Genomic DNA, 13,960 nt, shown 5'->3' on the forward strand with positions numbered 1-13,960 from the left:
CATATTTACTATGGTCATGCTATGTGCTAGTTTTCAGAAGTAAAATGTTTTTCCTCAGATATCTGACTCTGAACCCTGACGAAAAGGTACCTCGCAAAGTCAGCAAAACTGTTTTTTACTTTGATTACCCGATACAGGAACTCTTAAATAAAAAATGCAATCTATTTAAAATATCAGAATGCTAGATAGTAAAAACAATTTCAAACACATCATTCTTCACTTAATGGCACATAACAATTTAATTGGATTTCTTGCTTGCTCCGTTCAAGAGTAGTAGCTTTTCAAACATAGTATCTCCAAGCATTTTCCATTTTAGGGTAAACATTCCTCCACCAACCGAAAACAGTCGCTTCGCAGTACGTGTTCACGATTCTCCGAATTGTTTGTGGTTGTTTGTTCGTCACTATTGTTAAAATATTCATCACCAGAATAGTAGCTAGCTCTCTCAGTTCTATTAACCTCGTCAAAAGCTTTGGGATCTTAGCCTTTCTTGCTTCTTCTTCCAAGAATTTAAAAGCTACTTTCCTACTCTCGCTAAGGAACCACTTAAGTTTTAAATAAGGATGACTTAAAGTGGCAGCACTATGATTTTTGGCATTAAAAAGTTTTTCATCCAGGATAGTAGAAGATCTTTCCTCCAGGCCCACATAAAAAGCATATACTAGTGGCTGGCAAAACCTCCCTAAATCTTTCAGCTTTTTAAACTTCTTTTCAAAAATTGAATTGAAGGATAAAATGTACAAAAGTAGCACTTTTCTTCCCCCTGAGGAATATCACGACCAACCACTAATGCTCCATGACTTTCATATGTTTTTCTAGAAAATCTACGTCTCGAGAACCAAACTTTGGTTTCTGTGAAGCATTACAACGTCTTCAAGTTCCTGTATTTATGCAACGATCCATCGAAGTTTGACAGTGTCATATTTCGAATTCCATCGAGTTATGACATGCCTGATGAGCTGTGTATCGTATATCTTTTTGATAACGTTTGCGGCTTTTGACGTCCTGTTAACAGCGTCCCAGAGAGCAGTACACTTGGTAAAAGCGAAATAGTTCTGCCACTTAAATGCAACAACGTTCGATGTTTTATCAGAATTTGAGCGTGCAAGCTAATTGAGTCTATGGCTGACGTATCTGAAATGAGGAGGAAGTGGGAAATACTCAACCCATTTTTGCTCACTCCGATTTCTAAGAATCTCTTCAATATTTAAAAACGAGAATAAGTTATTTTGACCTGCTGAATCTTCATTCTCATTGCCACTCATCAGCACTGAAGATAGTTGGGAATTCTCTAAATGCTTTACTGAAGTTTAAAGCACTGTAAGTTAATGCTCCAAATATCTTTCTTTCAAGTGCAATTTTATATCAATTTTATAAGACACCATTCAGCTGCGCAGCGATTTTGTTGTAGGTAAGCATTTGAAACGTGAACATACAAGAGCAAATTATTTCTGCCTAAAACCTTCGTCAAGCAAATGGACAGTCATTCCCAAGTAACTTTTATTTTTAGCGAACCAAATGTCTGCGGTGAAGGCCATATAGTCTGTCAGTTCAAACTCACGAATCATAGCCTTCTGTACTTCACACCTGTAGTGCTCCCATCTGTATCTATTTTTCTGTTAATCTGAAATAAAGGGTCCTTTCAAAACAAAAGGCAATTCAACATATGATCCATGGTTTCCTTGTTTAAAATATCAGCTACTGGGCACTATTCCAGAAAAGCAGAATCCCTTGTTAGACGATTCAAAAGCATTGCAGCGAGCGTCTTCCCAATAAAGTTGGTATTAAAATTAAACACTGGTCCAATAGTACTTAAGTACTTATGTACTCTCAGGTACTTCTAGTTTTTACTTAAATACGAATATTTCGGAATCGTTAATTCAAGTAGAGTACAACTACTGAGATTTTACTTAAGGAAATAGTTAAGTGATTTTTACTTAAGTAATTCCCGGCCCTGGTTGGAGGAATCTTGGTACAAAATTACCTTTGTTTTCAAATCAAAAGTTGCTAATGATAATCAACATATCCCTTTCAGACAAAACGGATCCCTTTGGAGCATTTTAAAATAAGTGTTGTGGAATAGTAGAATTGAGCAGAAGAAATTATAGATACAAAAAACGCAAAGTACTTTAATAGTTAAGACTGTGGGATCATCTGAAAGAACACCTAAAAAACTGAAAACTACTTTTTAAAATTCATAAAAGTTGCTGATCATTTTCCTATAAGCATATTGCTTCACTTTATCCAGGCCCTTGTCCTTCGCCTTTTCCTTATCACCTTATCCATAATCCGAGAATTGTGTAAAAAATCTCAGTGTGTAGCTTGTGTTTTAGAGTACAGAGAGTGTGCTTAACTACATTTTAATATGAACATCTGTGTTCGATTTTCTTTTTCTTTTTATTAAAGGGTGTACTTGTAAAATTTTTAAGACTTCGGCGGTCAAATCCAAAAGAAAATTGTCACAATGTAATAGGTCATTCGTTTCCATTAATCAACATTTGTGAGAATCTAAAATAAATTTAAGTACCTAATGCTCTGAAATAAATTCAGGAATTCAGAAATAAGTTTAAAAGTTTTTTTTATTCATTGGAACGTTTTGAATGGTTCATCAGTCTTGTATTGAGTAACTTTTTTTTTAATAAGATAATAATTAATAAAATAAGTCTTTCCGGCAATTACACTATTGTAAACAAGGTATTACTCTTAAATAGCGCTTACAGGCGACTAAAAATCTTGCCAAAAATATGTAACCGTTTGGTATAAATATATACAAAACAGGACTACTTTCAGGATTTGCAGAAATTCCCCGACTTTCTTGGAAGTGGGGAGAGACTCAGTTATAGAAAATGTTCTTAATAGTCAATACTCTATCAAATAGTAAATCCGTTTTATAGGATCATCGGGGTCTTGCTTCGCAATATAAATAATGCTAACCATCTCTAAATAACGCTTTAATCATCTTATTATTGTAAAAAGTATATATATATATATATATATATATATATATATATATATATATATATATATATATATATATATATATATATATATATATATATATATATATATATATATATATATATATATATATATATATATATAATAAAACATCGTCTCCTCTTGGTCAGGTGAAGTTCAAGGGGGGGGGGATATTTTTCGAGGGGGCCATTGGTAAGTAGTACTTCGTCGAAGTAATTACAGCATTGTAGCTCTCTCTGGAAAGGTAAGCTCAAGAGGGGAGTAAGGGTTGTTAGAGAAGGGGAGCTGGGCGATCTGTTATCAACAGTTAATATTATTTATTGCTTTTCGTGTGATATTACTAGAGAGAATTATCTATCACTCCTCCTACCGTAGCACCAATCCGTCTGAGGCCAACACAGCTGTGTACGCTTCTCCACTCCAGTATATTCAAAGTTTCACTATTTACCCCCTTACAAGAAATTCCAATGTCCTTTAAAACCTTCCTTGGGACCTCTTCTGATCCCATATGGGAACGACCTGCTTTTTTTGGCCATAGGATGGCTGAAAAGAACGATTCTTAGTAATCTTTTATCGCACATTCGCATAACGTGTCCTAGCCATTTCAACACCTCTCTTATTAATACTAGAAAGTAAAGGGAGACGTACTGTATGTCTCTTTTGGATTTAAGTTACCGTAAAGTGCTGATATATGAGATAAGGTACGAATGATTTCTGAAGACATATAGGAGAACAGCTGGTGGGTGTGTTTGTTGTAATGGGTGATCAATTTTTGTGATCCTAGGTAACGGAGTCTATAGATGCTGCTGCTTCTGAAGTACTCCTTTATAAAGCAGCCGAAAACGTTTGATACTAATGACCTATTGCCTTAGCTTTTTTTAAACGAGGGGCGAATATTCAACTGTCATCGATTTACGAGATGTTACTTCACCTTGTTACTTATGATGCTAATAAAGACAGTTTGAGTGTCTCTAATTATGATAGTAATCAAAGGGCTTAGTCCTTTTCGCCTTTCCTTTATTATATTGTTAATTTTAGATGGAAATAATCGGCCAATTCAACTTAGGATTTATCATAGTCAAATTCAAAAATGATCTTTTTATTGTGGATCAGCATGCTACCGATGAGATTTATAACTTTGAAGATTTAAAGGCCAACACGGTTCTACAAAGTCAAAGGCTTGTCGTGTGAGTAATTTCACCCTTTACATTTCTTTAATATAAAAATGTTAGCACTTCTTTATCTTGTGACCATAGAGAAACTGGCCACTTTCTAAGTAAGGCCCTCCTGACTAAATGAACAAAGAAACAAGATCTTAAGTTATCAGCTTCCTTTACCTCCGAATGACCAAAACGGACAATCAGTCTTAGTGATATGCTGCTACTCTTGGCAGTTCGACTTTTGCCGACAGTAGTAAGATAGAGGGTGATAGAAATAGGCAGAATATGAATTCGGGAACTGGCGATGTCTGCATCGCTTAAACTAGGCCGATAATATTTTGAACCCGTATGTAGCTGAATAGAGTCAACCTGGCCAGCAAAGCTTGACTTTTACTCTGCTTTGGTTTGGGTAGTAATAATATAAGATTAAAACTAGCGAAAATGTTGGTAAAAACATATAGATACCTTAATATCTTTTTCATTGCTAAACTCCTTCTGTTATTGTTTAATTAGTTTTTGTTTTCATTTTTTCTTTCTTTCTTTTTTACTAATGAAAAATATCTTTCTCATCAATAAACGTAAGATAAAGTTTAATAAAAAACGGAAGTTCAACGAAACGGAACTTGCGTTTAAAAAAAAAACGGAAGTTCAATCGGTCCTACCCTAGTTTCTTACTTTAGGGGTATCAATCTACTCAAAAAAAGCAAAAAGAAAAAAAAAACAACAACCAATCGCTTTTGCAAGTTAGTTTTATTTTCCAGAAAGTTATGTTTTGAGTAAATAATGACGAAGACCATACTGCCTTTCCATAATACAAATACAGAAGAGGGAATAATGAGGACATTTTTCCCAAGACAATGAACAAGCAAAACCTATTTAAATATTTCGACCCTATATCTAAGGACCGTCTTCAGCAAAGAAAATAATAAACAATAACACACTTACAATAAAAGTTCTTGGTTAAATATCCATTTTTAAAATGTTGAAAAATGGATTTTTAACCAAGAACTTTTATTGTAAGTTAGTTATTGTTTATTATTTTCTTTGCTGAAGACGGCCCTTAGACATAGGGGCAAAATATTTAAATAGTTTTTTTCCTTCACTGTCTTGGAAAAAAAAGTCGTCATTATTCTCTCTTCTGTATTTGTATTATGTTTTGAGTAAAATGAAATTTTATTTGAAAACAGTAAACATAAAAAACAAGCTTAAATCAAGACTCCCTTATGAAGCTAATGGGGCATTTTGGATAATTTGAGGATCAGCAGCCCAAAATTTTAGTCTAGAGTCCTTGGGTTGTGGAAACCTACTCAAATTTATGAAACTTGTGACACAATGAAAATTCCTAAAATTCAGATTGGCACGGTGACGAGTCTGGTCTCTCTGGCGCCCGCAGACAAATTTTGAGTAGTCACAAAATGCGAATTTTATTTTTAATTTGGCACGAAACTTTTTGGGCCTCTACTTTTTACATTTCAAAAATAGAATATGATTATAGCAGTTAAATTATTTATTTGAAATTCTGCGCCCCAAAAATTTATTCCCCGGTCAAGTGTCCCCTCTGTCTCCCCCCTGAAACCACATCTGGATTTTCATCTCTGTACAGATTCCTGTCTCTGATGAAATACATTCAAAATATCTTGTAAATCTGTAGAAGTTGAATTCTCTATAAGAAAAATTGAGAAAAATGAAGCGCCGTGGTTAAATGCTGCAGATTATTATTTGCCATATTCCATTTCTGTTAGAATGAGCTGTTTGCATTTTATGCCTTGAACTCCTGTTTAGTTTTTTTTTTTTTTTTTTAAACAATCCTATATCTTTTCACGAGCAATATATATATATATATATATATATATATATATATATATATATATATATATATATATATATATATATATATATATATATGTATATGTATATATGCCATGGATATTCTGCGGTTGGCACAACACTTGACTGGGTAGAGAATTTCAAGTGCCGAAGCCCTATAGGCAAGTGTATTCTCCTGATGAGCCCTTGTGTTGGGTTATTGCCTCTGAATTATTTGTCTTTATTGTTTCTATTGTTTGGTAAATGACTAGTTATACTTATTGACGACATGACTGCCTGTCCATGGATGATTCTTTATGGTTGATTTTGTATGGCTATGCTGTTTGACCTATGTGATTGTATGGATGAGTAGGGTTAAGGCCTCATTCAAGTGCTGGTCTATATTAATCACTAATTTAGGAAAACAGTCTTCCTTTTCTCCTTCTGTCTCCTTTATATATATATATATATATATATATATATATATATATATATATATATATATATATATATATATATATATATATATATATATATATATATATAATATATATAGGGATTTTCATTGTCACCTCTCCTCTAACCGCAGACGATTGGAACTTCTTGATGTCATGGTGTCACCATAGATCCGATACAAGCACTATGGGAAAAATAAGAGGTCTTCCTTAAATTTGTCATCTATTTAGATCGATCTTGTGGCCAGAAATGTCAGTATGCCAGTTTTAAGAATAAAAAAACTGTGTTACCTTACTGCGCTTGCCCCTGGGGGCTGTGTTGACCCCGAAGTTTTTTTTATCTGATCTTTGGTCTATTTTGACAACTATAGAAAATGGGAAAATAAGAACAACATTCACAGTTGAAAAGAAAATAGATGCGTAGCAAATCTTGGAGGTGTAGGAGAACCTGAAAAGCTAGAAGCTGAATTTCATGTGATACAAGAAAGAATATTCTTCTTTCTTGTAATATATTTTTTTTACCCTGAAGATAAGGGATATTAATTTTTTCATCGTTGGCTGAAAAGAGAATGAGATAATTGGTTCTTGGACAATAGGCTTGGCTATTTTGATATCGAAACAAACTCACGTAACAAGCCAAAGAAAAGGGATAGGAAAAGATGTTTACTAGCTCTCGGTAGTGCAGCGACTACAATAGTGTATTTTTTATTTTCAATACCTCTTATACCTACTCAAGGCCATGTGCAGGGGGGGGGGATAAGAGGTTTTATCAGCATAAAAATGAAGAGGTTTGGGAGAAGATTAGGTGCATCATTTATTTTCAAGTTGAAGAGTACGGTCCAAGAATGGTCTCCTGGGGAACGCTGCTTAAAACAGTTGTAGATGAGGAGAAATGAGGACGATAACATCATCAACAACTGCTTCTTTTATTTTGGTGATGAGGAATGCATGACCAACCCTGTCAAATGCTTTTGAGAAGGCCTGGAGCACCATATCGACAGGGAAATCGTTATCCAACAATAATAATAATAATAATTTATTTTTGACCCGCTACAAAAAATCAACGCGGAGTATCATACTCATATCTCATGACATACTCATATCTTTGTAATAGGTTAGTGTCAACAAATCTGAAAGGCCTGAAGTCATGTTGAGTGGAAGTGAGAATGTTGTTTGCTTCGAAGTGCTGAATAAGAGCGCTGTTGGCAAATCTCTCGAGAACCTTTACAGCTGCATAAGTAGTGCTGATGGGACGGTAATTCTCTTCCTGATGTTTGGAGCCTTGTTTTGTGAATTGGTGTAATTTAGGATGTTTCACATTCTGAAGGTAGTTCTCCGTTTTGTAGGGATAACTGGAACAGTCAACACATGGGAGAACTGAGAACATTTCGATACTCCTTAAGAGGAACCTTGGGTGTATCCCATCTGATCTCTTAAATTTGTTAACAACAAGTTTATAGAGGCTAGTTAGGACCATTTGTTCAGTAACAGACGATTTAGGCATTGAATATTAAATCTGATGGTGCTGTAGGGAAAGGTGGACAGGATCTGATGGTGAAAGCAGAGGTAAACTGGATGTTCAATATATTGGCCTTATCTACTGGAGATAAAGGGGATTTTGCCGTTATGTTTGAGGTCAGGAATGGTGTGACGGTTAGGATTTGTAGCAAAAACATGTTACCAGAAGGATTTGGGATTTGCCTTGATATCCATGTCAAGCTTCTCCTCGTGTTCAGACTTCAGTTTTCTAACTGCGTCGGAGGCAATCTTCCGAGCCTTTGCATACATCTGTCAATTTTCCTGTGTTTTTTTCCCTTTTTTTACCTTTTCTATGCTCGGGCTTTCTGGTTTATTATTCTCTTTGCATCCTTTGTAAGGAATGAAAGTGTTTTCGGCTGTTTTTGGTAGAAGACACGGGTGTGCTTTATCTGTTGATAGGAGGGCTTCTTTAACTTTGTCCAGGATGTTTTGATATCAGAAATGATTAGTTCTGACCATTTTACTGAGACTAGTTCCTAATGTATTGCTCGATAGTCAAGAAAAGTTCGAGGACAAAAATTAGGTTGCAGACAATTATTCAAGGACGACATAGAAAGGATGCCAACTGAAAGGAATAAATTCATTTCTGATGAGGGATTCTAGATTGCTCAAAATTACGAGAACTAACAAGGAAGGATTCTGGTGGCCACGATGCCTTGTTGGCTTGTCAAATGTTTGATGAAGAAAGTTATCAGATAGACTAGACACAAATGGTGCATCTGCATTACTAGATGGTGCATGACCAAGACCATCAACCTAGTCGATTGAGGGGAAGTTGAAATCGCCAATAGTTATCAAATCAGATGCAACCGTTGGTGATACTGAAGATACCATTTCATCAATAATTGTTTTTAAAGATATATCACAATCATCAAGACTGGGTGCACTAGGGCTTCTATATCCACACCCAATACAGTTTATGTTTTTTTTCTTGAAGAGCAATATCAAGCCATAAACTTTCCACCTAGGGTAAATTGAAAATTAGACGGTTAATAAGACTAATCTGGAAACCTTCTCTGACGTAGACACCAACTCCTCTTCTGCAGTTTGGCAACCCCAGATTATATAAGCACTGAAATCCAGATATATGCAACGAACTTTCGGTTACAGGAATTGTAGTAAATTTTGGCAGAATCTCTACTAACACAGCAATATCTGCATAAAGAGCGAGTGGCCTAGGTAGGCGGTAACCCTTTTTAGCTATAGGATCACTTTTGTTTACTTTTAGTATCTAATGACACGTTTTACTTTCATTTGCAGAAAATTAGTTATTATTGCTATTAAAGTTACTATTAAATGCCATGTAGAACTAATTAGTCAAGTCCATCTCTGCTCATAACCATCCCCCCAGAGAGTATGAGTATTTTATAAGAGTGGAAACTGGCGTTAGTACCGGCAATCAAACCCCAACAACGCCGTCTGGTGTTTGGCAACCCTTGGTATTTCTTTTGTCAGAAACTAAGTGCACTTATTACTACCCTAATTTTACCAACCCCACAAATTAAATTAATTATACTTATTATTACACTGAAAAAGATGCCAAGTGTCGCCAAATGCTAGATGGTGCTGAGGTTTGTGCTGAGGTTTTTGGTGAACACTAGCACCAGTTCCCACTCTTATAAGTTACACGTACTCTTTGCGTCTACGATTAATATCTTGGTGGTAAACATTCACCCTTGGTGTTAAATTCTTTTTGTGCCTCGATCTAGATTTTCCAACTGTAGGGACTGTCTTCTTGTGGGCTGGATTTTTTTTTTTTTTTTTTTTTTTGATAAACCTAATATGTGTTTTTAATTTTAGTCCGAAGTCACTGGAGCTGACCTGTTCAGATGAAAGTCTTCTAATGGAAAATCTTCAGATTTTCAACAAGAATGGCTTTGAGTTCAACATCGATGAATCGGGTTAGTTACCTGGCTTTTTTTTTTCTTTCGTAATGTAGACTGAAAGAGACAGAAACTTCCAATTTGGATCAAGGGTCCGAGCAAAGTGAGAATGGCAATCCCACAATTCAGACTTTTACTATGTATGCTTAGCTTCTAAACTTGAAAATTAATAGAAAAATAAACAGTTAAATTAAAGATAAGTTTATTATTTTGTGGTTATATTTTACTTCACGCAATGAAGATTAAGTGAAAGTTTAGATTAAAAATTAATTTCTGTTATCTTTCTCTTTCTCCTAGAAAACCGAAAATCACTTTTCTTCCTGTATGGATGGTTTACCAGCGGGTTTGATTTATTGATCAGCTGCCGGGCAATGGAAATGACACTGGGCAGTGACTTCTATTATAATATTTTCTCTGTTAGTTAATGTAAAAGGCTGCAATTACAAAAGGTTAAGCAAACTATAAACACCAAAAACAAGAAGAACAATAGGGAATTTTTCAAGACAGTGGGAAACAAATTAGAATAAATATTTCGGCCCTATGTCCAAGGTCCGTCCTTAGCAATACAAAAATATATAAGAATAAAAACCTTACAGCAGGATAAAATCAATAAAACTAAAATAAAAAAATTTCAAAACAATCACAGCATCCTTACTCTTGTAAAGAGTGTAAACTCTTGTATTGCTGATCTGGATGGCAAAGCTCATTTTTGTCCGTTTTTCTCTCCAAATGCATGAGCTGTATAAAGTGTTCCTGAAGAATTTTATCGCTTTGCAAAATTGTCGATAGTGGGATCTGATTTATGAATTTCTGATAAATTTCAGGACCTTCATCTAAGAGAATTAAACTGATCAGCTTGCCGTATTCAAGAGGGATTACATTCGGTGTTTCCGATATTGAAGAACTTTTATTTCTTCTCCAAGATTGTCCCACTCCCCAATTTCTGAGGCCTTCTAAAGTCAGGACCATGTTAGCGTCTCGAGCTTGCCGAAAATCAGTCATGATTGGTCAATATTTGTCTCCAGCTGATATGAGACGATTAATTGATCATATGGGAATGATGCAACTACCATGGGTAAGTAGATCTTAGGCTACATATCTGTTGAAATTGGTGAAGTATTTTATCAGTTTAAAATTTCCATTGAATGATAGGTGGTATCTTAAGTAGTCGGGTAAGCTTTGGAATCTAAATGACAATAAATAATAAGTGAGCATAACATAATTATGCTTAAGAAACACATATACGGCATTAGTTGCAATTCACGAAAATATGCAGGGGAGGGAAGAAGCAAGAATTTTCCTTTGATTTTTTAATAAAGATAAAAGAAACAGAACGGCATTTAAAAAATGCATACACAAAAATGGGTCATGGTAGGGTGGGCAATACCCCTTGCCCCTTATGATTGATACCACTGACATGAGGCTACTGTGCTTTGCCTAAATGTCTAGATTTGCGAATATAGAAGTTTAAAAACTTTATTTATTTGCTTCCATAAGTGTGCAAATTTACCTATTAGTTACTAAATAGTCGAAAAATGTGTTACTACTTAAGATGCCAGTCAAAATAAATCAGTTAAATTTATGCTCGATCAGCGAGAAAAAGACTTGGACTTACTTCAAATTAGTAAAACTCTGTGATTCTATTTTTAGCATCTCGTTTTCTTTAATCGCTTATCCTGAACTGTTTATTGCATGTTGTTTTAAATAAATATTTTTTCAGCGCTTAACAGTTTTTTTTGGTAATTAGCGGGGGGGGGGGGGTTACGAAGATAGTTGAGTTTGGTTTGTTCAAACTCTAATGAGCGACTTTGTGCACTTGTAAGTGTTGACTACATTCCCCCAAGAGGCTTTTTTGCTTTTTACTAATCACGCTGTCTATAGAATACGGCACAATATCTGTTACTGTCACACTTGAATTTCTGTTTTATTTTAAAAACAACATTAGAGGATCAGAAGTAAACCAAAGGTGCAACCAAAACTTCTCTTGTGATCTAGCAAATTTTACCTCAGGATCGTTATTCCGTAAAGCCTTTGTGGTACCAGACCAAATTCTGTTAACAGGTATAGCAGCTGTGGCAGTAGCTCTTGAACAAGAGGATATCTGATAACAACAAGTGATTAAATTGGTATGACCTGTTTAGGCAGGACTAGAAGTTTGAAAAGAACATGGTAAGGCACTTTAAATGAAGATAACAACGAATTTAAGTTAAGCTTTATGAATTGCTTGGACCTCTTGGGCGTCTTTGCTATTTATTGTTAACTACATAGTGGATAGATCTATATCCAAGACGAATGATGATCCAAGATCCATACCCACACTTGGATGATACGACTTGGATCCGAGTATATACGACATATCCAGGTGATGGTGGTAACAAGGGTAGCAAATTCAAGGGAATGTAACCAAAAAACTTAGGATATTCCAGTTTGAGAGGCTCCAACTGGGATGCCAGATTTAGGGCCACCAGTCGAGGTACCGTTGAGAATCCCTCCACCAAACCTGAGCTGGTCGATGATTCCTTTTCTAATCTTAGGTAGTGCTAGACGAGACGGTTACGAAAAGTGATTATTTTGACATTTTATTACGAGTAATGACAAACGAGCACGAACAATCATGAGTGTGCTTTGCCGAAAGAATTCAATCATGATAGGGAGCGAAACAACCTTATTTTCCGTAAAAGTCACCAAAATCAGATGGAGGATTCATGTGAACCCCAGCAAATGATGGTATCATTATCTTCTTGTTGGTAACTTCTTGTTTACTGTGTCCTACAGGACCTGTCTGGCCTGGAGGCATTTTTCAGGATTTTATCTGGTCCACTGGCTTGTTTTTGTGATAAGAGCCGCAGATGCTGAACCTAGAAAAACGGGAACCTCAGAATGTGATTTGACAATGAAATTTGGTATGTTAATTATCTCTGTACTAGGTGGTGTAAGTCTTGATACGACATCAGAAACGGGCCATGAGCATTAACTCCTTACAGTTGTGCCGTTGTAGAAGGAAAGCTATTCTTGTAAAGAGCTTTTTAGCTGTATAAATATACTAAAGTTCGACCGTAAATTTAACGATCCTATTGCTGTCGTTCCCGCTGTCAATACTGTGCTGGATAAAAATAAAAATAGGACAGTGGAAATGACCAGTCCGCTATTGTCCATCTGACATTTTCAAGAACAGAAAATCCAATTAGTGATGGAGGTGTGGATCCCCGTTCATCTGATCGTGGAAGTTCAAGGGAGACCTCTCCTAGTCATTAAGCCTCCTAGTCATTAAAATGACGGTTAAAACACGTAAATTCCTCTACTCTGCTTGGTTGATCTAAATTTTGATTAGCTAAATGTGCTGGAACATTTCTTTCGACAACTTAACTGTGACAACTCTGGAAGAGCCAAAATTCAAAAGCTGTTAGCATTGATTTCCTGTGGAATCAGATAAGATCTTTTACCTTTGATTTAAATGTTTCGCTGATTTCTTTAGATTTGCTTTCCTACTCCTTCCCCGCCCCCACTTCCTTACCCCGTCTCTATGAATAACATTAATTTATGTTTACTTCCTAGTCCTTCCTGAATTGACTCTAAAAATGAGTTTTATTTCTGTCCTAATTTTATTTTCTTATTCTAGAACTGCCCCCATGGTCGACCGACGATGAGACATTTGGTTGATGTTGGCATGTTGGAACTGTGAATAATTTCTTTTTTTACTTTTTTTACCCACTTTGCATTAAAAATAATTTCTTTATAAAGTCTAATTTATTTATTCGCCGAAGAATTTGCTCGTTATCTATGCTTTTCTTCAGCAGGGTTGCGTTCTATCTCCAGTTATATGGGTCATTTGATGGACTTTGTCTTAATGAACACAGCAAAGAGTATGGGAGAGAATGGAATTAAATGGGAAGGTAAAACTCCTAAACCTTGATTATACTAATAATTTGAATGTCCCAGATGAAAATGTTAGCAAATACATTATATTTTAGAGATTTTGAGACATTTAGGGTGCAAGAACAGGTCTGGAAATCAATGATAAGAAGACTAAGACGCTTTGACTAAGAGTTAATAAAAGTGAAGAGGTGATGTTATGAGAAGATCGGTCAAGAGAGTAGCCGTGCTTACGTGGGTAGTATTATTGGCATAGATGGTGGAT

The 13,960-nt window shown here is 35.4% G+C and overlaps 1 protein-coding gene across 2 annotated transcripts in view; it reads left to right on the plus strand.

The window, feature by feature from the left end:
• The window catches only part of LOC136039834 (mismatch repair endonuclease PMS2-like), a 49,518-nt gene extending 35,956 nt beyond the window's left edge, over nt 1-13,562 (plus strand). For both annotated transcript variants that reach the window (XM_065723747.1, XM_065723748.1), the window contains 4 exons: nt 4,018-4,166; nt 9,740-9,840; nt 10,647-10,897; nt 13,442-13,562. In XM_065723747.1, the coding sequence (XP_065579819.1) occupies nt 4,018-4,166; nt 9,740-9,840; nt 10,647-10,897; nt 13,442-13,504 (564 nt within the window). In that variant the 3' untranslated portion in view covers nt 13,505-13,562. The remainder of the gene's footprint in view (nt 1-4,017; nt 4,167-9,739; nt 9,841-10,646; nt 10,898-13,441) is intronic.
• The last annotated feature ends 398 nt before the right edge of the window (nt 13,563-13,960 follow it).

Source organism: Artemia franciscana, chromosome 20, assembly GCF_032884065.1.
Source record: "Artemia franciscana chromosome 20, ASM3288406v1, whole genome shotgun sequence".
Lineage (NCBI taxonomy): Eukaryota > Metazoa > Arthropoda > Branchiopoda > Anostraca > Artemiidae > Artemia > Artemia franciscana.